General features: G+C 39.4%; 1 protein-coding gene across 2 annotated transcripts in view; it reads left to right on the top strand.

Moving 5' to 3' along the window:
- Nucleotides 1–5154: 5154 nt before the first annotated feature.
- ntrk1 (neurotrophic tyrosine kinase, receptor, type 1) overlaps nt 5155–22901 on the top strand; it is a 66472-nt gene continuing 48725 nt past the window's right edge. For both annotated transcript variants that reach the window (XM_047360385.1, XM_047360384.1), the window contains exons 1-4: nt 5155–5482; nt 14576–14650; nt 14942–15013; nt 21365–21433. In XM_047360385.1, the coding sequence (XP_047216341.1) occupies nt 5286–5482; nt 14576–14650; nt 14942–15013; nt 21365–21433 (413 nt within the window). In that variant the 5' untranslated portion in view covers nt 5155–5285. The remainder of the gene's footprint in view (nt 5483–14575; nt 14651–14941; nt 15014–21364; nt 21434–22901) is intronic.

Below are 22901 nucleotides of genomic sequence, written 5' to 3'. Positions count from 1 at the left end.
TCTGGAGAACAGTGCAAAATGTCCAAAAATTCCAGAGCAGTAGGCAGAAAAGTTGGAAATAACTCCTCTGGTGTAGTAGCCCTGATGTTCATGAGTTCTTCTCTGGTGAGAGAACTCCGGGTACCATCACAGAAGACCGTTTTAAAGCAAAAAACAAAACAAAACAATGCGCACCAACACGCCGAGGCGACCATCTGCGGCGCCATCATTCATTTATAACTGACCGTTTTCATGCGTTTTACTGCTGTACATGGGTTTTGTTAGATAATAGCATTTGACCAAAACTCCAGTCACTTCTTCTTCTGGCCACTTTTGAAATGCTTCAGCTAAATAAAATCAAATTGTTACCAGACAAAGTAAATCCAGTCGTAATGTAACCCTCTGTGGAAGCAAACAAAAACAAAACCTGGAATGACTCTGTACTTTAGGCATATATTATGCTGATTGACACTTTTTTCCCTGGAAGGTATTTTACGCAGTGATTTTATGCCTATGTCTCCTCTGAATTGTCACATACAAGGCCTAACACCTTAAAGAACAGATAATAAATGAGTCTGCTGAGTTCCTTCTGACATCAAACACAATGTAATTCCTCCAAAAACGTGACTTCAAAATTTGTTCATAGACTAAGTGCCCCGAAGCAGACTTGTCATCCAGAGACTAACTGCACACATGAGCATGCTTCAGTGTAGTTTGGACCTGAACTCTGTGGAGCTGCTGCGCAAGTTTAACCTTGTTATAATTGAATAAATAATTATTCATAGATGCTGCAGTAGAACAGTCCTACAGTTTATGCATTTGAATTTTGCTAGTTTTTAATCTAGACTATGTTGATTACATTTAGATACATTTTTTACAGCATTTTAAAAAATTTATTATACACTTTATATAAGCAAGTTTTGGCCAGACTTTATCATTTAAGACAAATGTACATAAGACAGTAACTCTACCAAAATAATTTGATTATATATTTTTAGATTTATTTCAATATAGATAGATGTTCCAATTCCCAGGTGTACTTGAATGTCCCATGAAGTGACGTGGCCATAAAACACTGTGTAGAAGAGCAATGGCATGACTACACATTATCATAAAATTACTGCAGCAAAAACAGCACAAAAATCTGTTTTACTCAGCATAGATCCTCAGTGGAAACTGAATATATTATGTTTATTTGGATGAATCTGTCAATAATCCATCCATTTAGTCATAAAAGTGTCATGTGATTGTTGTCTTAAAACAGTCTGCTGTGTTTTAGTGTTTGGTGCAGCTTTGATTAAAAAAAGAGTATCGTCTTTCCTGTTCTATGCAGCTACCTTGGTCCACATGTTTCTTCTAGAACCAGTACGTCCTGATCCAAACTGTACACAGGTTTGTGATCTGAGTTCATGTTTTCCAATGGCTGACCTAAAAAAGGCCGACAAATCTAGAGCTGAAAATCAGCATATACTACACAAAGCCTTTTTAACCATTCATCTTTTTATGGTTTAATACAGAAGAGTATTATTTTTCTGAGAAAAAGGTCAGACTTGTAATTTTTTTTCTCCAGTGGTCCTAATACTCTTCCATAGTTTAATCATCATGAAAAAAAGAAAAATAATAATCTGTGGGAAGTTTGTATCTTCCTGTTGGCACTTTCAGAAAAAAACACAGGCTCATTTAACATTGTTTTATGACAGAGAAGCTTTTCTCTAATCATTTTAGTTAAGTTTAAACAAACTGTGTCATAAATGTTATTATTTCATTAATTGTTCAATTACATTTTAAATTATTATCATTATTATTGTTTTTGGGAGCAATTAGGGGCCTTCTCGGAATACCCTGAAAGCCTTGACAGCTCAAAACTGAACAACACATTAAGACATATATTGCCAAAAGTATTTGTCTGTCTACTTCTACATGTTCATGAACTTTGATGGCATCTTATTCTTAATCTATAATGTCCAGTTTGTTGATGGACCAACCATTGCCATCAACAGCAGGTTTAATTATTCAGTAAACATCTTCTATAGGGTTTAGGAGTGTGTTCATAGTTAGATGAGAAGACCAGAACTGCAGCCTCTGCTCTGATTCATCCCAAAGGTGTTGAAGAAGGTTGAGGTCAGGACTCTGTGGAGGTATGTCAAGTTTTTCCACACCAAACTGTTTACACACGCAGCCATGGAAGCGATTGGAACACTAGAATTCATTGATTTGGTGGTGCGACCCAATACGTTTGGCAATTTAGTGTATTTATAAATAAGCTCATGTGTGCCACAAGTATGTAAGTGCAGGAAAAGACCAAATGTAGCTGGGAAACATGGGAGCAACAAAAATACATTAAGGTAATGTATCCTGCTTGCATTGCATGTTGTTTCCATGTGCTTTTTTTGCATGATATGTTGCTTCCCATGCTGTTTTTTGCTTGTAACCACTATTCTAAAGCTCTCAGACACTTTCCCTGTGAATGGGTGCCTTGTCCCTCTCCATATCTGCTGAGCTAAGACTGAGAAAAAAGGAGGCATAAAAGGAAAAGTAATTAAGCCAGCAGATAATTTTGATGACAGCAGCAAAAACAGTGATTGGGCTTATGGCCAGTAATTGTGGTTGGGACACGATGACCCCTGCTGATGTGCAGAGGGGCAAAGAGGGATGGGGGTGGAACAGCACAGTATGTGTCCAGGGGGGGCTCTGATCATATAGAAAGCATATGTGCGATGGACAGGGTGGGTCTCTGCACCAGGCTGATGTTAGCGTTTGTTGGGTTTGACAGATGGTCAGTGAAGGCATGTAGAGTTCATCTATCAATATGGAAGAGTTTACGAAAGTAGATTTATATTTTATAAAATGTGATAGTTTGAAGTTTTGTTCCTTTTTCTAAGAATCTCTCAAACAATAAGGGTTGTTAAGGCAAAGCAAGCCCATTCAAATGATAAAAATAAAATAGAAGTGCTATTTAGAATGGGTTTCCACATGTAATGACGTCCTCCATTATGTTTTCAAATCAACTTGTATTATTTATATAGCGCCAGTTCACCATGAGAACCCTGCAAGTACCCTCCTGGGTACCACATAGAGACTTCCATAAGTACCCTATCAGTTCTCACATAAGTAACTGGGTAATTTTCTCATAGTTACCCTGTTCCTACCAAGTGTCCTATAGAATCTGTAATTTGTAGTTGTCCTGTCAGTACCCCCATAGAAAACATTTGCATACCCTTCCTTTCAAGTACACTATACACACACTGAGAATATCCTCATGGCCATCCCCTAATGGCACCCTATACCCATGGTTGTCTCTTAAATATGCTTGTAAGAACAACCTCAGACTGAAGACCAGCAAGACCAAGGAGGTCATAGTGGACTATGGAGGTCCACATCGAGGAAGACTGAACATGCTCCTCTCTGCATACAGGGGGAGGTGGCGGAGCATGTAAACAGCATAAAGTTCCGGGGCATTCACATTTCCTCTGACTACTCCTGGACTGAGAACACCTGGTAAAGAAGGCTCAACAACCGCTCTTCTTTCTCAGAAACCTGAAACAGACTGGACTCTCTGCTCAGCTGCTCACAAACTTTGACAGGGCCAAAACTGAAAGCATCCTGAGCTACACGGCACAGGAGAGAAAGGACTTAACATGGGTGATGAGGACAGCACAGGGGATTGTGGGATGTTGTTTATCGGATCTGGACTCAGTTTATGCCAGACACATTGCTACAGACCACACCCACCCAGACAATGCACCGTTTTTCCCACTTCCATCAGGAAAACGATTTAGGAACATCACATCAAAAACAAATACACTCAGAAAAGGTTTCTTTTCCAAAGCTGTGAAGGCAATTGTCCCCCTGTTTGCCGACACTAAACATCCCTGCTGACAATCAAACAGACAACCAGCCCATCTCAGACTGTTTCAGCACAAGCTGCACTTTATGTAAATACTAAATACTACATCCCACATGCCATGTACATATGCTCTCTTTTTCTAGAAGTATTTTTAATTGTTGTAAGAGTTTTTAATTTTATGTCTATGCACTACATATGTATTTTTTGAGCCGGTGTCTCCGAAAAATTTCATTATGGTGACATAATGACAATGAAGACTCTTGACTCTTGAAGAATTATGTGTGTAGCCTACTCCCACAGTACCCCATAGGTACTCTGTAAGTACCCCTGTATTAGGCACTACTACCTTATCATCGTCTGTGTTCTGTTCACACATTGAATATTTTGGTTTGAACTATGGATCAAGGAAGGAGCAGTTCCTCCAGCATCTGCAATGTGACTTCATGACTCATTTAAGTCCAGTTCAGGAGTTTTTTCTTTCCATCACAGGTCTTGGTTCCTTAACTGTTCACACCTGAATTCTACTTAGATGATTGTCCCTGACGATATATCAGGGTTTTCTCTGTTCTCAGTTGAATGGTTGTGTCTCCTCTTTTGTCTTGGAATCGGCGTCTTGTGTCTACCTTCTTTGTTTTCTGTTTCTTTCTGTTTTATTGATTCCCTGAACTGCAGCAAGTGTTTTCTTTATCTGTCTTTTCAATAAACTCTGTTGCAATCCTCCACCTTAACTGGGTCACATTCACTGATAGGTTGAGTTCTTATCAGGTCTGATTAGTTTCTTATAATTTACAGCAAGGTGCTCAGGCCTTGAGAGAGGCAAGCTTTTCCAGGTCACGATGAGTGAAATGCAAATTAAGTTTTGTGAGGGTGGGTAATACATGTTTCAGTGATTGCACATGAAGCTAAAGACATAGAGGACTTTGCATTGCTCACAGAGTTTGCAGCAAATGCCCACACCCACTTCTATGCATATGCTTTTAAATTATCTGTAATTTCCAACAGTCTTGAACTCTTAAACAATCAGTGATCATCAGTGCAGAGCAATACTGCTGCAGGAGAAGGAGCCCTGGACTTGGGTCTGGTCACACACCCTAATCTCCAACTCCTCCCACCTCTTATCATGCTCATGGAGGTGTCTGGTGACTTAGGCCCATGTGAATATGTTGCTCCTCCCTTAATGGTGAAGGAGAGAGGGAGGTAAAGAGGAGAAGCTCCAGCCCACCACCAGCATGTCCCTAAGGGCCTTCAGCCAGCTTGTGTGCCTGCCCCTCCTGCTGCTCAGTACAGCTGTGGCTCCCTATCAAACCCTGACCAGCTGGGATCCCAACCCTGCCAGAGAGGCCAGAGAGGAGTGTGGGGAAGCTCTCCACCTCTCTTCGTTACCTCTTCATTAGGTGAACCACTCAGACACCAACTCCTGCTATCTCCCAGGCAGTACCCGAGAGATTCGTTTAAAGAGATGGTTGTTGCACCCAGGGCCCTGGTGCTTCTCTTGCCCCTGGCACTCACCCTGTTAAGCCTGTTGCCTGCACCCACCTTGGGAGGATGCCCGTCTGCTTGCCGGTGCTCTTTTGCCATGCTGCAGTGCCTAGAGCCCAATGGGATAAGCACCATCCCGCCACTGGCACTTCAAGAGAGTGAGAATGTGACAGAAATGTGAGTATGGGCTCCTACCTGTCTTGCATGTTACCTGAGTAAGCAAGTTGATTTCTCTGGTCCCTGACTCCTAGCTTGTGCTAAAGTTGCTCAGATTGTCTTAATTCAGAGCTGTGGGATTGTTTGCAGCAGCTTTTAGGTGTGATGGGATGATCAGTTTGGACTTTTGAGTTGTTTCAGAAAGAAGGATTGTATTGTTTGGTAGCTTATTGAATTGATCATGTGTCAGGAAAACTTGGTGAATGACGATGGAAGTAGAAGATCGAGTGAGAGCTAAAACCTTGTCAAGTGTTAGCATAGAAGACTAACCTAACCCCGAAAATCACATTGCTATTGAGTAATCAGGTTGAATTTAGAACAACTCTTTATTTATTTCTGACAAAAGATTAATTCTGCTCATGCTTAGCGTGATGCAAGTTGTCTGCATGTTTGAAACCATTTCCACTAATAAATTGCACATTAGGCAAATTGTTCATTGTGTTTCTCAAATGTGGATCCCCTCAATATGAGGTAAACTCATGAGTAGGGCGAGAATCTAGGCAAGGCATGGAAAGGTTAATAATATAGATCCATTCACAGACAAGATAATTCACTGTGCTTTACAGTTAAAAAAAGGAACAGAGATAAAAAGAATGATATTTAAAGCATTACATAAACCAATATCAGTAAAGTTTAAGCTTGACTTAAAAAGAAAGAAATAATCAAATTGCAAATTTGACACAATTAAAAAGCTAAGGCATGATAAAAACAAATTTGACATTTATGTGAAGATTGTTGAAAACAGTAATGTTTTCAGCCTGATTGAAAGGACCTTAGTCCCCTCTGCTGTTGGGATAGACCTGTAGTAACTGATGATTCGGTTCCTACAGGTCTGTTTTAACAAGATTTCAGCTCTGTGTAAAAACATTTTTAATGCAAAATGATGCATTTAAAAAAAACAAACTATTCCGGTTTTTCTATAAACTACAATGTTTCTGTATTTAAAAGCTATTAAGTTTCTAAAATGAACCCAACATCACTCTTTGTGTCCTAAAAGATGTGATTTGCCAAAACTAAAGAGGTAATTACTTTTTGCCAAAATGCGATTTTTTTGTCTTTTAAGTTTTCATTTGTTTTGAAACAGAATGCAAATGATCTCTTATTTTAAAGGATGATTTACATCGATGTTGGTGCATCCTTGCAGTCAAACGTGTCACATGTTTCTAGAATTACCTAGCTGATGGACAGATTAACCACAGTGGGAATGAGTTTGAATTAAACGCGGCTAAGATTGAAGACTTCTACCTCAGCAGCAGCACGTCCACAGCAGAGAACTGCTATTTAATGACGGCTTTTTAAAACTTTGCTCAGAAAAAGCAGCAGAAAGTGACCACCTGTGATTTAAAGAGAGCTGCTGTATTATTAAGCAACCCACCATCAGTTCCAGCATGAAAAACTAAATGTCACTCCTTGCACCAACACACTGTTCTCTCTTTGTTCCTGGACCTAGATCGGTGCAATTAGCACTTGTTAAGAAGGAACTACATTTGTGAAATGCTTTTTTTCGGCTGGGCAAGTCAATTTACTGCCAATTTCATTCACCTATATGCCCCTCTCTTCCTCTTTCTTTCCTCCACTCTCCCCTACCTCTGAGGTATTTCCTTGTATCTGCAGCCATTTCACAGAGCTCAAGCTCAACAGTCTCTCTCAGATGTTCAATCAATAAGAGAGCGGGCTTCTGTTTGCTCCTACATGCCAGCAAACAACAACACTTTTCCGTCTTGGCAGTGCAGGGAAATAAAGGCGATCCATGGAACAAACAAGGGCCCATTAACTGCAGAACCGAGGCTGAAATTTATCATACACAGAGTTATAAATTCAATTTTGTGAATTGCCAGTCAATGCCCCCATCCAGGAACAATAGTTGATATACGACCCACTTGGTTCAATCCAATAAGTAAGGCCGATGGGCGATCCTGGGCCCACCTGCCCTGTAATCACATTACAGCAGCGTGGGTCAATCAAACATGAATATAAACGTTTTGTGTGTGACAGCTGACAAACATGGAAGTGAAAAGTTGAAACAATGCCACATGCTGAAAGTACAGCAAGTACACAATAGAAAATATCTTTATTAAAGCAATCCTTTTATATCCCCCTTCTACTCTTCACACTTTAGAGTGAGAGAACCACAAGCTGCGCCTTAAGTCAAATTTATTTATAGCACATTTGAATACATTTTAAAAAAGCTTCACAGAATAAAAGCAAAACTTTAGAGGACATAGGTAGAGAAATAAAATAAATAGCTCAAAAGTAATCGAATAAATAACTATTTAAATGTAGCAACAAAATGATTAACAATAAATTGGCAGTAAAAGTTAGCATAAATGCAACACAAGACAGAGGAAAACTAAATGAATCTATGTAAAAAAAATACACATCATATTCCATTCATTAGAAACTGAATACAAACAAAGCAAAAATGTAGGAGCTGTGTGTGAAAAAATGTGAAAAGTTCTCCCCATGGTGCTTCCATGGGAATTAACAGGGACATCGAATCTAATCAAATGCTCCTGATCTGGAGCATTTGATTAGATTCTGATTTTCAGATTTCTCAGAAGGATTACCAGCGAAAGCCAAATATTATTAGTATTTGAAAATTTGGACTAAAACTGTTTTATACCAGTGACCCAGCTTATTTGAATGATGGGACCACAGCTGCCTCATTCCAGCGACCTCAAGGATTAATATTACAATTTTTCTTCTAGCACCGGATTAATTCTTTACCACAGAGGACTTAATGAGCTAATTACCTCTATTAGAAAGATTGGATTAGAACCAGCTCTTACCAGTAAACTCCCAAGGATTATTAGTGCCATTTGATTTGTTTTTCTGTTTGATTTTCTGTATCATTGTAATGTTTTTCCTCATGTACAGAGCTTTGAGTGCCTTGTTGCTGAAATGCACTATATAAATAAACTTGACTTGACTTGACTTGATCAGCTGATCATAATAATGATCTCTTTAAAAACAGCAGTTTGCTTGTCTGTTGCGTACAAGTGTGTGTTAACACAATGCCAGGAAGGGAAGACATCAGCAATGACATTTATAAAGCAATTTTGTTTCCTCGTTAGTCTGGGAAGGGTTATAAGACCATTTTCAAACTATGTGAAATGAAGCTCTACAGACCTCATTTAGTATGATAAAAGTCAAAATTGAAGATAGAACAGGCAACAAAAGTATGGCTTGTTTGGAATGAAAGGAGAAAGCCTCTTCTTTTTATATATGACAGAACGACTTGAATTTGCAAAGTTGCCTTTAAATAAACCACAAAACCTCTGGAACAATGTATTTCAGATAGATGGCACCTAAATAGAGATGTATAAAGTACAATGACCCCATTCCAAGTGTCGAACATAGTGGAAGAGGGTTGATGATTTGGTCTGTTTAGTAGCAACGGGACTTGGGCACTTTGCAGTTATTGAACTCCTCTGGATACCTAAATAATGTCCTCCATGGACATGTGAGACATTGATAAGGTCAGACAGAAAACAACTACTTAGAGGTATTGCAGCTAAAGATGGCCCTAAAAGCTGGGGGATCATGGGGTGGACATATTTCCTGTGCAATTAATGAGAGAAAACAAATTGTCAGAGAAAAACAAAAAGTTACAAAAACCTTTTTGCAGATTGATTTTGAATTTCTGTTAATTTCTTTATTGGATTAATGTCTAATAATTAAATAAAACTTGATTGTGAGAATATACACTGCCGTTACCGTGTGGATATTTTGTAGACTATGCGATACATTTTAGCAACTTTAGACAATCATGATTTTTTTTCCCTTTTTAGTCAGAAGTAGTAGTGATTTGATCAATTTTAGATCTTGGTCCTTTTCTGTTGTTTTGTTTTGTTTTTTTTACTTAATTTGTTGCTTTGTGTGGCTGGCTTTGCCTGGCAAAGGAAAATGGAAATTAGCTCTGGCTATACTCTTGCATATTTACATTGTGTTCATAAATATGCGTTGTCCGTTTTACAAATGAATAATTTTGAATACAAATACAATACAATTGAATACAAATACAAAGGTATCATGCAGGAGAAGCGTACAACAAAATAACACATTATCATATAGTACACCATGGCACGGTGAAGACACTGATAATTTGAGAAAATATGGGACAACAGGGGCATACAAAAACTGAACATTTCTCCAAAACTGATGCAAAGATAAGACTGAAACAGCAAGATTGAAGAAGCTGCTGGAATTTCCAGCAAAGACTGGCTGTGTTATATATGTGATCCACCCTTCCTCCCCAACAAGAGCATATAGTCTAGTTTGATGGTGGCGACAGTGGTAAGGGTTCATCCTGTAACCTGTGTGCCGGTTCGAACCCCTGCTTCAACCGTCTCAGTCGTTGTGTCCTTGGGCGAGACACTTCACCTAACTTGCCTGCTGATGGTGGTCAGAGGGCCTGGTGGCGCCGATTGCATGGCAGCCTCACTTCTGTCAGTCTGCCCCTGGGCAGCTGTGGCTACATTGTAGCTCACCACTGTGAATGTGTGGATGACTTTAGTGTAAAGCGCTTTCAGGTCCTCAGACTTGATATAGCGCTGTACAACTGCAGGCCATTAACCATTACGAACTAGATGGTTTTGCTCTTCCCACAAACTAACTTAGACCATGCCTTCAAGACCAACTCTCTGGAACAATTTACCATTGCCGATAAAGAGTGCTTGTCAGCATTAAAAACCTCCTTCAAAACCCATCTTAGTTTATAGTTGTAGTGATGCTTTGACATTAGGACCCAAAAATGACCCTTGTGGAACACTACAAGCAAACAATGAGAACTCACATCGCCTGGTTTCACTGCAGTCTGGCACTTACATGACTTTTAACCTACTGTAACACAAGCCCACTGATCCCATAGCATCTTTTAACAGTAAATTTTGATTCATTGTGTCAAAAGCTTTTTTAATATCAACAAACACTCCAGCAGCAATTTTCTTATCACCAGTAGTAGTTGTTATGTCTTCTATTACTTCCAGTATGACTTATGTTGTTGATCGTTTTGATCTGAAACCATATTGACCTTCAGTAATCAATTCGCAGTTTTCTAAGAATGTTTCCAGTCTACTGTTAAACAGTTTTTTCAAAAAGTTTTGAGAATTGTGGTAACAGAGATACGTAGTATTTAGAAAATTGAGGGTATTTTCCATTTTTGGATAGTGGAATTACTTTGGCTATTTTTATTTTGTTAAGAAATGAACTAGTGTAAAATAAACGGTTACTGATTTTATGTAGCGGTTTTAAAATCTCCTTAATTACATGTTTTACTGAGGACAAAACAGTGAATCTTTATTTTTACCTTTTTTAGAAGCTAATAGCATTTCTACTTAATTTTGTACTAATTTCTATTGTAATGAATTTAAGTATATTTCCATTCACACTTGAAGTGTCATCCAGGGCTATGATGTTCAACAACTTATCCTTATAAATTGCTACTCCACCTCCACCATTGTTTTTTCTGTGCTTAGAGATAAAATTCATCAAGCAGAAACCAGTCAGATCCCTTTTCTGTGTTTAGTTTGATGAAGATCTTGCAGCTGAATGTCCGTGGGCCAACGTACATCCCTGTTACGTTAGGTCAGCCTCAGTTTTGTTTTTCTGTTCCCTGGTTGGTTTGTCATATTTTGTTTTTGGCTTTTTGTTACTTGCTGTGAAAAAGTCAACTTTAGCCACCCACCCCCTGCTTCCCAGCTCTGTTTAGAGTTTTTCCCTCCTTTTGATCTGCAGCATCTTTAGCTTGTTTATCTGGAATGGAGCCACATTACAACTCAAACTCTGCTTTTATCTCAGCATTTGTGTCTGTGTCCTTGACAGCAACTCAGGTAATGATTCAGTCTGTGTTGTTTAACTGGCTGTTGAAGAGATCTCTCTCACTATGAGCCTGTTGAAACATCCTCCACTGTGTGTAGTTTCCATATTACAAGCTCATTTCAGCCTCTTGTATCTGGGATCTCATTCTGTCAGTTATGACCCAAAGTTCATGGCCATAGGTGAGGGTAGGAACGTAGGTCGACTGGTAAATCGAGAGCTTCTCTTTTCGGCTCAGCTCTCTCTTCACCACAACGGACCGGCACAGCGTCCCCATTACTGCGGCAGCCACACTGATCCGTCTGTCGATCTCCCGCTCCATTCTTCCCTCACTCGTGAACAAGACCCCGAGATACTTGAACTCCTCCACTTGAGGCAGGAACTCCCCTCCAACCTGAAGAGGACAACCTACCCTTTTCCGGTCGAGAACCATGGCCTCGGACTTGGAGGAGCTGATCCTCATCCCAGCCGCTTCACACTTGGCTGTGAACCACCATAGTGCATGCTGTAGGTCCCGGCCAGAGGGGGCCAGCAGGATCACGTCACTGGTCCCCAAACCAGACCCCCTCCGGCCCTTGGCTGCACCTAGAACTCTAGTATTTGACTTTGAATGTGAAACTGGGCTTCAAATCGTTCATTGTAAATCAAGCATTAATAATGGCTACAGAGTTAAGAGGTGTGTTTTCTTCAGCTTCATGTGACTTAGCCATTTTGCTAATTTATGTCCCTATTCTCCAGCCAAATATTGCCATTTTAACCCTTCCTACTTCTGTTTCATACCTGTAAAAAAAACTATTCTGTATCCCTTTAAAGAGACCAATTCATAAGCTGAGTTTTCATTGGAGTTAGATATTTTTTTTATGAATTATAAAGTAAGATTGTCATAAAAAAAATCTATATTATATATTATATATTGAGACCAAAATATTCAAACCTCTGGCGGATTTAAGTTTCAAATAATTTTTCTTCATAAAAAAAGGGTCTTAATCTGTGGGCCTTTGTGTTTTAGTGTCTCTGGGTTTGGATTTGGATTATTTTGGGTTGTTGATTATTTGTCAGTAATGGTGTTCAGCTGTGTTGGTGTTTGTTTTCTGTGTGTTGGTTTAGATTGTTGTTTTAGTGTTAGTCTTTTGCTTTTGGTCCACGAAATCCTTTTGTGTCCTGTTTTATTTTCACATGTTCTCTTCCCTGTTAGTAATTTTATCTCACTTTACAGCAGCTGCCTGCTTTCCTCTCAGCTGCCACCAGTTAGACTCACCTGTTTCCAGTTCACTCACCCAGTATAAGAGAAGCCAGTGTTAACTCACTTCTTTGTCAGGTCCCCCATCTGCACTGTGGTTTACTGTTGCCCACTTGTGATTCCTGTTTGTTTTTGTTTCTTCTTGTTTTAGTAAGCCTTTAGAATTTTTATTAAATTCATTCTAGCATGCACATACCATGTTGGTACGTCTCAGCTTTGGTTCCATCTCCACTACAAAACAGAAGAAGAAGTTTGTTTGAGATAGAAAAGGAGACTGGGATCTCTTAAGAGATAGAAGATAGAGAACAATATAAAAGGTGAATCAGTTAAAAAAAAATCTTTATTTATTTACATTATATTAGAAAATGGCATGTTGAAATTATGTTTATTCTTCTTAATAATCAGCAGAAAATTCTTAATTATCATTGCAGCAGTAAAACCTTATAATTACAGAGCAGCTTTCTGCTTGTATCTGCTGGTATTTTGAATATATATCTCTTTTGATGAGCACCTTACTAATACCATAATCTTTAACCCTGTCCATAGTTTTTCTATTAGACTCAAGTCGGGACACTTCAAGTGAGCTAGAAACCAAAGATGTCTAAGCCAACAGACAGCGAGCCACTGACATATCCATGCCCTGTTCCTCTTGGAGATTTCATGATTTCAATGATTTCACTCAGTTTTGGTCCAGTTATTTAGTCTGGACCAGGGTTCGCCTGAGTGTATTCACACCTGCAAAAAAGGTTGTGACCAAGTGGTCAGAAACAAATTTCTGGTCCATTTAAACTGACCAGACGTGGCAGGTGTGAATACACCCTGAAACTTATCTGATCATTTCGACAAATAATTGTCTGACCACTTGGGGGCACTGATAGAGAATTAAAATTTAAGTGCCATACCATTAGTTGATACTTTTAATTTGAAAAAATAAAATATTAAAATGAGACTGTGATGTCGTTGAAATCTAACATACCCAGTTCTGACTCAGCAGAACACAATGAATTCCACACCACTGATCTCAGTATGTACAAACTATTCATAAGAGCGGTGCATCAAAAGCTAAACACATATTTCAATGACATGGAGTTGATCTTCGACGAAATCGCCTTAATTCTCCCATATTTAGACCCATGTCACACTTGTTTTTTGATATGCCAGGATACACAAAAAGATAAACAGCGTGAGAGCAGCTTAATGAAAACTTTATAGGTGATTGGCTGAAGAAATCCAACCGATTTGATGATATGAGGCTGCACGCCAGTTGAAGAGGCAGGGTAGGTGGCATTCAGTCTCTGTATTGGATATTTTCTTATTTTATCAGTACTAAGAGGATTTCACATCTATCCACCAAACAAGAGACGTTTTTTTGGGGTCAGGAATTCATATCGGCTCAATGACATGGCCGTCAGAGAGACCGGATCTTTTGGTACAAACTGGAAAAAAGAAATATTTCATCACAAATATTCATCCAGCAAATCTGACTTGTCAGCTTCTATACCAGAGAACCTGTTTGATGAAGAACATTATTTTTCATCAGAGACGTCCATACAAGAATTGAACCAGAGAACCTTCAGCAAAGGATGTTTTTCAGTTCATGATTCCATATTCTGCTATTGAATCTAAAGACATCAAAATGATAAGAGCCGTGTGATTTTATTTTTCGATGTGTATGTTTTACATCCTCTAAGATTAGTGATGCCATATTCTCTTTTGCCTGTTCTTTTAAACTCTAACCCGTTGTTTCTTCCAGCTCTGCAGTGAACCCTTTTAAGTTGTTTGTTTCAGCCTGACATTGAACTAAAATATCCTCTTCTGTTGAGTATTTATTTTGTTCTTCTCACGAAAATGTAATAATGTTGCTTTTTAAATCTTTTACCTGTTTTCTATTTTCTCCGTAACAATGGGTTTAATCAAACAACAACAAAAGCTTATGGTCATGAGAAATTGTGTCTTAACTCTTTTATTTTCTGTCTTTCTTTTTTTCCTTTAATTAGCTACATTGAAAACCAAGCAGGTCTGGAGATTATAACTGAGATTGACCTTGCTAGCTACAGAGAGCTGAAAAATCTGTAAGTAGTATATATTTATTTCTCCTTTAAAACTTGGGATAAAGGTTGAATTGGAAAATATAATCAATTCTCTCCTGTTGTTATGGCTTTAATTTCTGTTCTTAAAAAACATATATGCTTCTTATAATAATGTACAGTTGACATGACTGGTCAATATTTTCTACATTCAGTCAGGTTTGTGATAAAATGTTATAGAAGTTGGGTGAGATTGAACAAAAATGATGGTATTTCAGTTGTATTGCCTCAGAATGTTGCACATTTATGTTTATTTTTCTCTCTTTTCCTCTCCAGCACCATCACATCATGCAAACTAAGGGTAATTTCTGCAAACGCTTTTCAAAACAACCTCAAGCTGCAGTACGTGTAAGTGTCCTTACTGATGAAGAGGAGTTATCGCACCATACAGTACAGACCAAACGTTTGCACACACCTTCTCATTCAAAGAGTTTTCTTTATTTTCATGACTATGAATATTGTAGCTTCACACTGAAGGCATCAGAACTATTAATTAACACATGTGGAATTATATACTGAACAAAAAAGTGTGAAACAAATGAAAATATGTCTTATATTCTAGGTTCTTCAAAGTAGCCACCTTTTGCTTTGATTACTGCTCCACACACTCTTGGCATTCTGTTGATGAGCTTCAAGAGGTAGTCACCTGAAATGGTTTTCCAACAGTCTTGAAGGAGTTCCCAGAGATGCTTAGCATTTGTTGGCCCTTTTGCCTTCACTCTGTGGTCCAGCTCACCCCAAACCATCTCGATTGGGTTCAGGTGCGGTGACTGTGGAGGCCAGGTCATCTGGCGCAGCACCCCATCACTCTCCTTCTTGGTCAAATAGCCCTTACACAGCCTGGAGGTGTGTTTGGGGTCATTGTCCTGTTGAAAAATGAATGATGGTCCAACTAAACGCAAACCGGATGGAATAGTATGCCGCTGCAAGATGCTGTGGTAGCCATGCTGGTTCAGTATGCCTTCAATTATGAATAAATCCCCAACAGTGTCACCAGTACAGCATCCTACAAACTACAAACAACAATGTATTTTGCTAAGATTTTATTTTTATTATATTATTTTTATACCAACAGAAAGTACTACATAGTTGTGAAGGGAAAGTAAAATGAGACATGGTTTTCAAATTTTATTTATAAAAATCAGGCGTGGCATGCATGTCTGTTATGCCCCCATGGGTCCAGATGTCATGGAACCACCTTTGGCTGCATGTTCAGCAGCAGTTTTTCTGGGTCACGTGTCTACCTGCTTTACACATCTACAGTAAAATATTTGCCCATTCTTCTTTGAAAAATAGCTCTACTATATCGGTAAGCATAAGTTTGAAGTCTTTATGCAGATTCTCAATTGGATTTTGGTGTGGACTTTCTGACATTCTAACACATGAACATGCCTTGATCTAACATGTCTTTGTAGCTCTTGATGTATGTTTACAGTTAACCTCCATCACAGTCTCAGGTCTTTCTTAGCTTCCAACAGGGTTCTTGCTGTATTTAAATAAAATAATGCATGATTTTCCTTCCACTTCACAATTATTCACTACTTTGAGTTGGTCCAGCTCAAAAAATCCACATAGAACTTTAACATGATAAATTGCAAAAGCATTCAAGGAGTATGAATATTTTTGCACCATAGACTACTAATCATGAAATGAGCAAATAAAAAAATGAATCAGTTGCCTTTATATATAATTTTGCCAGATAATTTCTGCATCCTGGAAACATACTGCTGTTGTATGAGCAATTAAACTGGAAACCATGTAGACAACAACTTATTTTACGTTACATTAATATTGTTTTCATTTTTGTTCCTTACAAACCATCTGGCCTCACATCTTCAGCGAAACATATCAAATGAAGCCATCAGATCCGTCTTTTCATGAGCAGCTGAGGCTTATCGGCACCATCTTGTCATCATCGTTTTACTGAGCGTGTGTAACATGTCCAGTGTTGTTTATCTGAAAGACAAGCGGGTTTCGAGGGAAAAGTGATGATGGTCGGGAAGGCGGAGGGGGCAGGGAGGCTCAAGAAATTGGAGAAGACATCCACCAGTCACCTTTTACTCGCTCACTTTGGCGGATTATCGACAACTGATGCATAATAAATACACTCCACTAAGGGTCCATTATCACTTAATCAATATTTCACTGTGGGAGAGGGGCCAGCTATGCTTGGTGGAGTTTGGTGTTTCTGTGACAGATGTATTTCTGAGATTAGGAAGGTCTGAATGTAAACTAAAAAATAGTCTAGTTAAACCATTTCTCTATCTGCTCTCATCTACACACAAACATTCCAGATGTGATACCATTTCTGCTCAACAGTAGCTGAAAGGGATCGAGCTGCTATTCCCGGCTCCGCTCTCCCCCTACGGACTCCAGGTGGAATCGAGCTGGTAATGGATAAGCCCCAATGGCTAACCCGTCTGACATGAACTTTTGGGAGCAAGGAAAACAAATAATTGAACCCATGGCCCTGTCACAGTGATTATGTATTGGTTTCAATGCACATGCTCCCTAGTGTGGCTTTCTGTCATCTTCTGAGGGAGGTTTATTTACAGCCTCTCAAAGTCTGAGGATCATTTGAGCACCGCTGTGATGATATTTAAGTGGCCTGAGAGAATTGACCAAAAAATATGTGACATTGTATCACAGTAACAATAACAGGGAGGCCCTGGCATGCACAATAATAACTGTTTGATTTATCTAATCAAATTATGTGTATGCAAAAGTAAAAATGAGAATTACTTTTTACATTTTGAACCTTTTTGCTTCCAAGGAGCTGAATTTTATTTTTTTAGTTTTGGTGGCTTTCTGGAGATCTTTCAATTGGGCTTCTTTCTTTTTCTTTCGGGCTTTCCACTTACAGCATTCCTACACAATTTCCATTTTAAAAATTCCCAGACTATAATAGATGTTTCAAAGCACTCAGTCATTTTTTTACTGAGCTGCACAGTACGTTTTTAAAAGGTTAGGATTTAGTATAAGTAAACTCCAAGCCTGAAAAGCCAGTAACTGTCAAACATAACGCTGTATGACCCTAAACCTGGTTATAGGTTTTCAATAAGAACCCCAAAAGTAAAGTCTATAACTACAACCTCAATTCCAATGATGTTGGGAAGTTGTAAAACATAAATAAAAACAGAAAACAATGATTTGCAAATTCTGTTCAAAACCTATTTGCAACTAAATCTACTACAAAGACAAGATATTTAATGTTAAAACTAATAAACTTTACAGTTTTTTGCAAATATTTACTCATTTAAAATTTGATGCTTGCAACACGTTCCAACAAAGCTGGGACAGGGTCCTGTTCACCACAGCGTTACATCACTTTTCCTTTGCTTCCGGTTGAGCAACTGAAGTTCCACTCATAGATGAAACTAGATAAATTGTCAACCGAGGAAGAAATGAGTCATTTACCACTGTGTGTCTCTCAATATTATCATCGGTACTGGGTTGTTCCTTTGGAATGAAATAGAGTCGGGGCGGTAGTTCTGGTTTTCTCAGCTAACTATAAACACACTCCTAAACCTTGTGGAAGATGTTTACAGAATAGTTAAAGTTGCTGTTGCTAGCAACGGTGGGTCCCTCAACAAATTGGACCTTATAGATTAAGAATAGGATGTCATCATAGTTCATGTACATGTAGATGTAGATAGACAAATACTTTTGGCATTTTATAGGGTACCTAAAGTATTACACAAATTTGAACCATTATAACTACGTCAAATTTTTCAAGACAGAATTACTTTCTGCAGTCAGAATCACTGGAGTCTGTGAAAAGAAACAAGCTATGTTGTTACTAGATTTAATAAATGTAAATTGCATCATTGCTGATGTATTGAAGTCATGACTAAAGTGTTGGGCAGATATTTTCCAGTTGTAGCAGAATGGCATTGCTTTAACAAGAACTGTTTGTGAATGTGGACTAATTGCCTAATGTACCAAGCACTGAACAGAGGTGTGCTCATGCATGTTGGTCGCGGTCGGTGTGAAATACTTGCCAGGGTAATTGATCAGAACCAATTTGGATGCATTAATGTTTTCCACTGAGGGTAATTCAGAGCAGGTACACATTGTTCTGAAGGTAAGCAATCAGCTCCCAGCTTGACCCGGCCCCAGCACAGCACCGGAGTTCAATGAAAAAAATAACGTACAGGTCCTTCTCAAAATATTAGCATATTGTGATAAAGTTCAATATTTTCCATAATGTCATGATGAAAATTTAATATTCATATATTTTAGATTTATTGCACACTAACTGAAATATTTCAGGTCTTTTATTGTCTTAATACGGATGATTGTGGCATACAGCTCATGAAAACCCAAAATTCCTATCTCACAAAATTAGCATATTTCATCCGACCAATAAAAGAAAAGTGTTTTTAATACAAAAAACCTGTAGCCCATTTCCTGCACATGCCTGTGCACGGTGGCTCTGGATGTTTCTACCCCAGACTCAGTCCACTGCTTCCGCAGGTCCCCTAAGGTCTGGAATCGGCCCTTCTCCACAATCTTTCTCAGGGTCCGGTCACCTCTTCTCGTTGTGCAGCGTTTTCTGCCACACTTTTTCCTTCCCACAGACTTCCCACTGAGGTGCCTTGATACAGCACTCTGGGAACAGCCTATTTGTTCAGAAATGTCTTTCTGTGTCTTACCCTCTTGCTTGAGGGTGTCAATAGTGGCCTTCTGGACAGCAGTCAGGTCGGCAGTCTTACCCATGATTGGGGTTTTGAGTGATGAACCAGGCTGGGAGTTTTAAAGGCCTCAGGAATCTTTTGCAGGTGTTTAGAGTTAACTTGTTGATTCAGATGATTAGGTTCATAGCTCGTTTAGAGACCCTTTTAATGATATGCTAATTTTGTGAGAGAGGAATTTTGGGTTTTCATGAGCTGTATGCCAAAATCATCCGTATTAAGACAATAAAACACCTGAAATATTTCAGTTAGTGTGCAATGAATCTAAAATATATGAATGTTAAATTTTCATCATGACATTATGGAAAATAATGAACTTTATCACAATATGCTAATATTTTGAGAAGGACCTGTATACTCATTTTATTGTTTTAATGATTTTTTTGATTATGCAGCATTTGTCTTTAATGATTTCTAAAAAGAAGAATTTGGTTTGAAGTTTGAATTTGCTTTAAGAAAATTCTTCAATATACAAAGGGTCAAATTTATATGTACAGGGTCAAATATATACAAACATCCACCACAATATTTGGGAAAATATCCCTTAGCAAGTTGCACCACAAACACATGCTTTTTGTAGCCATCAGAGAGCTTCTGGTGTAATTTTGGCTGGATGTTCAGCCTGAGCAGTTGTCCACTAAGAGAGATCTACCCACATAGAAAAGCCAAAAGCCTTCTGGACTGAAGGTTTATGGTCAGATGAATCAAAGTATGAGATCTTTGGCCACAATAACAAGGAGGTGAGGTGAGGCCTTCAAACCTAAGATGTACTAACATTAGTGGCACCATCATGCACCATCAACCAACTGGTGTCGAAACATGAGACTGCTGCAGTGTTTGTACAATAAAAGCTGACGACTGATCAGTGAGCTCCAGATCTTGTTTGCATTTTCAAAGAGGACCTGTAGTATAGTGCCATGTGTGGCGTTTTTGTTCTGTTGCTGTTAACCTCTTTTTGCAAAAGTCCTGATTTTTCATTTTTAGAATTGCAAGAGGATGAACTCTCTAATTTTCATGAGACTAAATTATTTTCCCCACTTACTTTGGACTTGTAAAATCTGTTGCATTACTTCATTGGCAACAGATCTGAATGCAGAGGGGTCCTCTTCAGTTTCTGAAAAATGAAGAGGTTGTTGAACCTTCTTAGTGTTGCCAGTTATGTAAGCTTCTCTCTAGTGGAAACATTGTGAAACTTTCTTATAGAGTTGCCCAAGCGGTCCTTGCTTTTGTAGATTGATGCACAAAAGCTAACAGCTTTATAAAAAAAAAAAAAAAAACTAATTATGGACGAAAATCATGGGTGTTTTCCTTCCTCTGTTCTTCCGATTGGAAATTACATTTGGTTTTAGCATTTGCTGTAAGCAGACTACACATTAAACTGTGACATTATCAAAGCATCCTGTGCCTCCATAAGACCTCAGCAGTGCCACAGGCTGATTGCCTCCATGCCACGCCGCATTGAAGCAGTCATTTCTGCAAAAGAGTATTGAGTATTGAGTGCATAACTGTACATGATTATTTGAAGGTTGACGTTTTTTGTATTAAAAACACTTTTCTTTTATTGGTCGGATGAAATATGCTAATTTTGTGAGATAGGAATTTTGGGTTTTCATGAGCTGTATGCCACAATCATCCGTATTAAGACAATAAAAGACCTGAAATATTTCAGTTAGTGTGCAATGAATCTAAAATATATGAATGTTACATTTTCATCATGACATTATGGAAAATAATGAACTTTATCACAATATGCTAATATTTTGAGAAGGACCTGTACATATTTTAAAGCATGCTCATTTTAGTTTGTCTTCTTGGAAACATTTACACTTCTTGTCAAACCTAAAAGGTAGTGGAAAGTAAACATCTTTCAGTTGATTTTTTCCTTAACTTGCACTGTTTAGAAATGACTGATCTGTTTTTTGTAGTCCTGTTCAGTGCACAATAATATAACTTGCAGTGGTATCGCTTAACAAACTGTTTTATGTGTTTTCTTTTTGTTTTGCAGGAACCTGGCGTCAAACTCTCTGGAACACATCAGCTGGAGAGTGTTTCATTTTCTGCCTCTGCTCAACCTGTGAGTCAGCTTACGATTCCCATACTCGTATTCGTACTTGTACTCGTCGTCTTCCGCTTCATCCGGGACGGGTCGCGGGGGCAGCAGACTCAATAGAGACACCCAGACGTCCTTTTCCCCAGAAACCTCCTCCAGCTCTTCCGGGGGGAGCCCAAGGTGTTCCCAGGCCAGCCGAGAGAAATAGTCCCTCCAGCGTGTTCTGGGCCTCCTCTCGGTGGGACGTGTCTGGAACACCTCCCAAGGAAGGCAACCAGGAGGCATCCGGTATAGATGCCCGAGCCACCTCAACTGGCTCCTCTCGATGTGGAGGAGCAGCGGCTCTACTCCAAGCCCCTCCTGGATGGCCGAGCTCCTCACCCTATCTCTGAGGGAGTGCCCAGACACCCTACGGAGGAAGCTCATTTCAGCTGCTTGGTTTTTAGATCTCGTTCTTTCGGTCATGACCCAAAGTTCATGGCCATAGGTGAAGCTAACATAGATCGACCAGTAAATTGAGAGCTTTGCTTTTTGGCTCAGCTCTCTCTTCACCACAACGGACTGGCACAGCGTCCCCATTACTGCGGCAGCCGCACCAATCCATCTGTTAATCCCCCACTCCAATCTTCCCTCACTCGTGAACAAGACCCCGAGATACTTAAACTCCTCCACTTGAGGCAGGAACTCCCCTCCAACCTGAAGAGGACAAGCCACCCTTTTGCGGTCGAGAACCACGGCCTCAGACTTGGAGGAGCTGACCCTCATGCCAGCCGCTTCGCATTCAGCTCCGAACTGCCCCAACGCATGCTGTAGGTCTTGGCTAGAGGCGGTCAGCATGACCACATCATCTGCAAAAAGAAGAGACGAGATCCACTTGTTCCCAAACAAGATCCCTTCCGGCCCTTGGCTGTGTCTAGAAATCCTGTCCATAAAAGTTACGAACAGGACCGGTGAATAAGGGCAGCCCCGCCGGAGTCCAACAGGTCCAACCATGACAGCACCACAACATCCAGAGACTTGAGGTACTCAAGGCGGATCTCTAAGAATGCGATCAGGGTTCTTGCTTTGGTTATAAAGATGATAGCTGACCTGTAAAAGCAATCCTGGCTCCCACCTCACAGGATCAATCCCCAAACACTCTTTTACTAGACAACCAAAGCTGCACTAACTCTGAGGTCATTGTTCTCTTCTGATAAAGGCAGAATACTTCTTATTAGTTAGGTGTGAGTGTCTACTTATAAGATATGGACCTTGACTGAAAGAATGAGGTCCTACATACAAGCCTCTGAAATGAGATTCCACCAAAGGGTGGCTGGGTCAGCCTTGGAGATAATGTAAAGAGACCCATCATTCAGTGGGAGTCACTCTTTTCCATTGATGGTGGTTTGAGCATCTGATTAGGATGGGTATGTTCTATTGCCAGGAGTCACTGGTGCAGATCCCAGTCTCCTAGCAAGGACCACTATTCACCACTGACCTTGAAATACCTAGG

Source organism: Girardinichthys multiradiatus, chromosome 3 (genome assembly GCF_021462225.1).
Source record: "Girardinichthys multiradiatus isolate DD_20200921_A chromosome 3, DD_fGirMul_XY1, whole genome shotgun sequence".
Classification (NCBI taxonomy): Eukaryota; Metazoa; Chordata; class Actinopteri; order Cyprinodontiformes; family Goodeidae; genus Girardinichthys; species Girardinichthys multiradiatus.
This window is presented reverse-complemented; position numbering and strand designations above follow the sequence as displayed.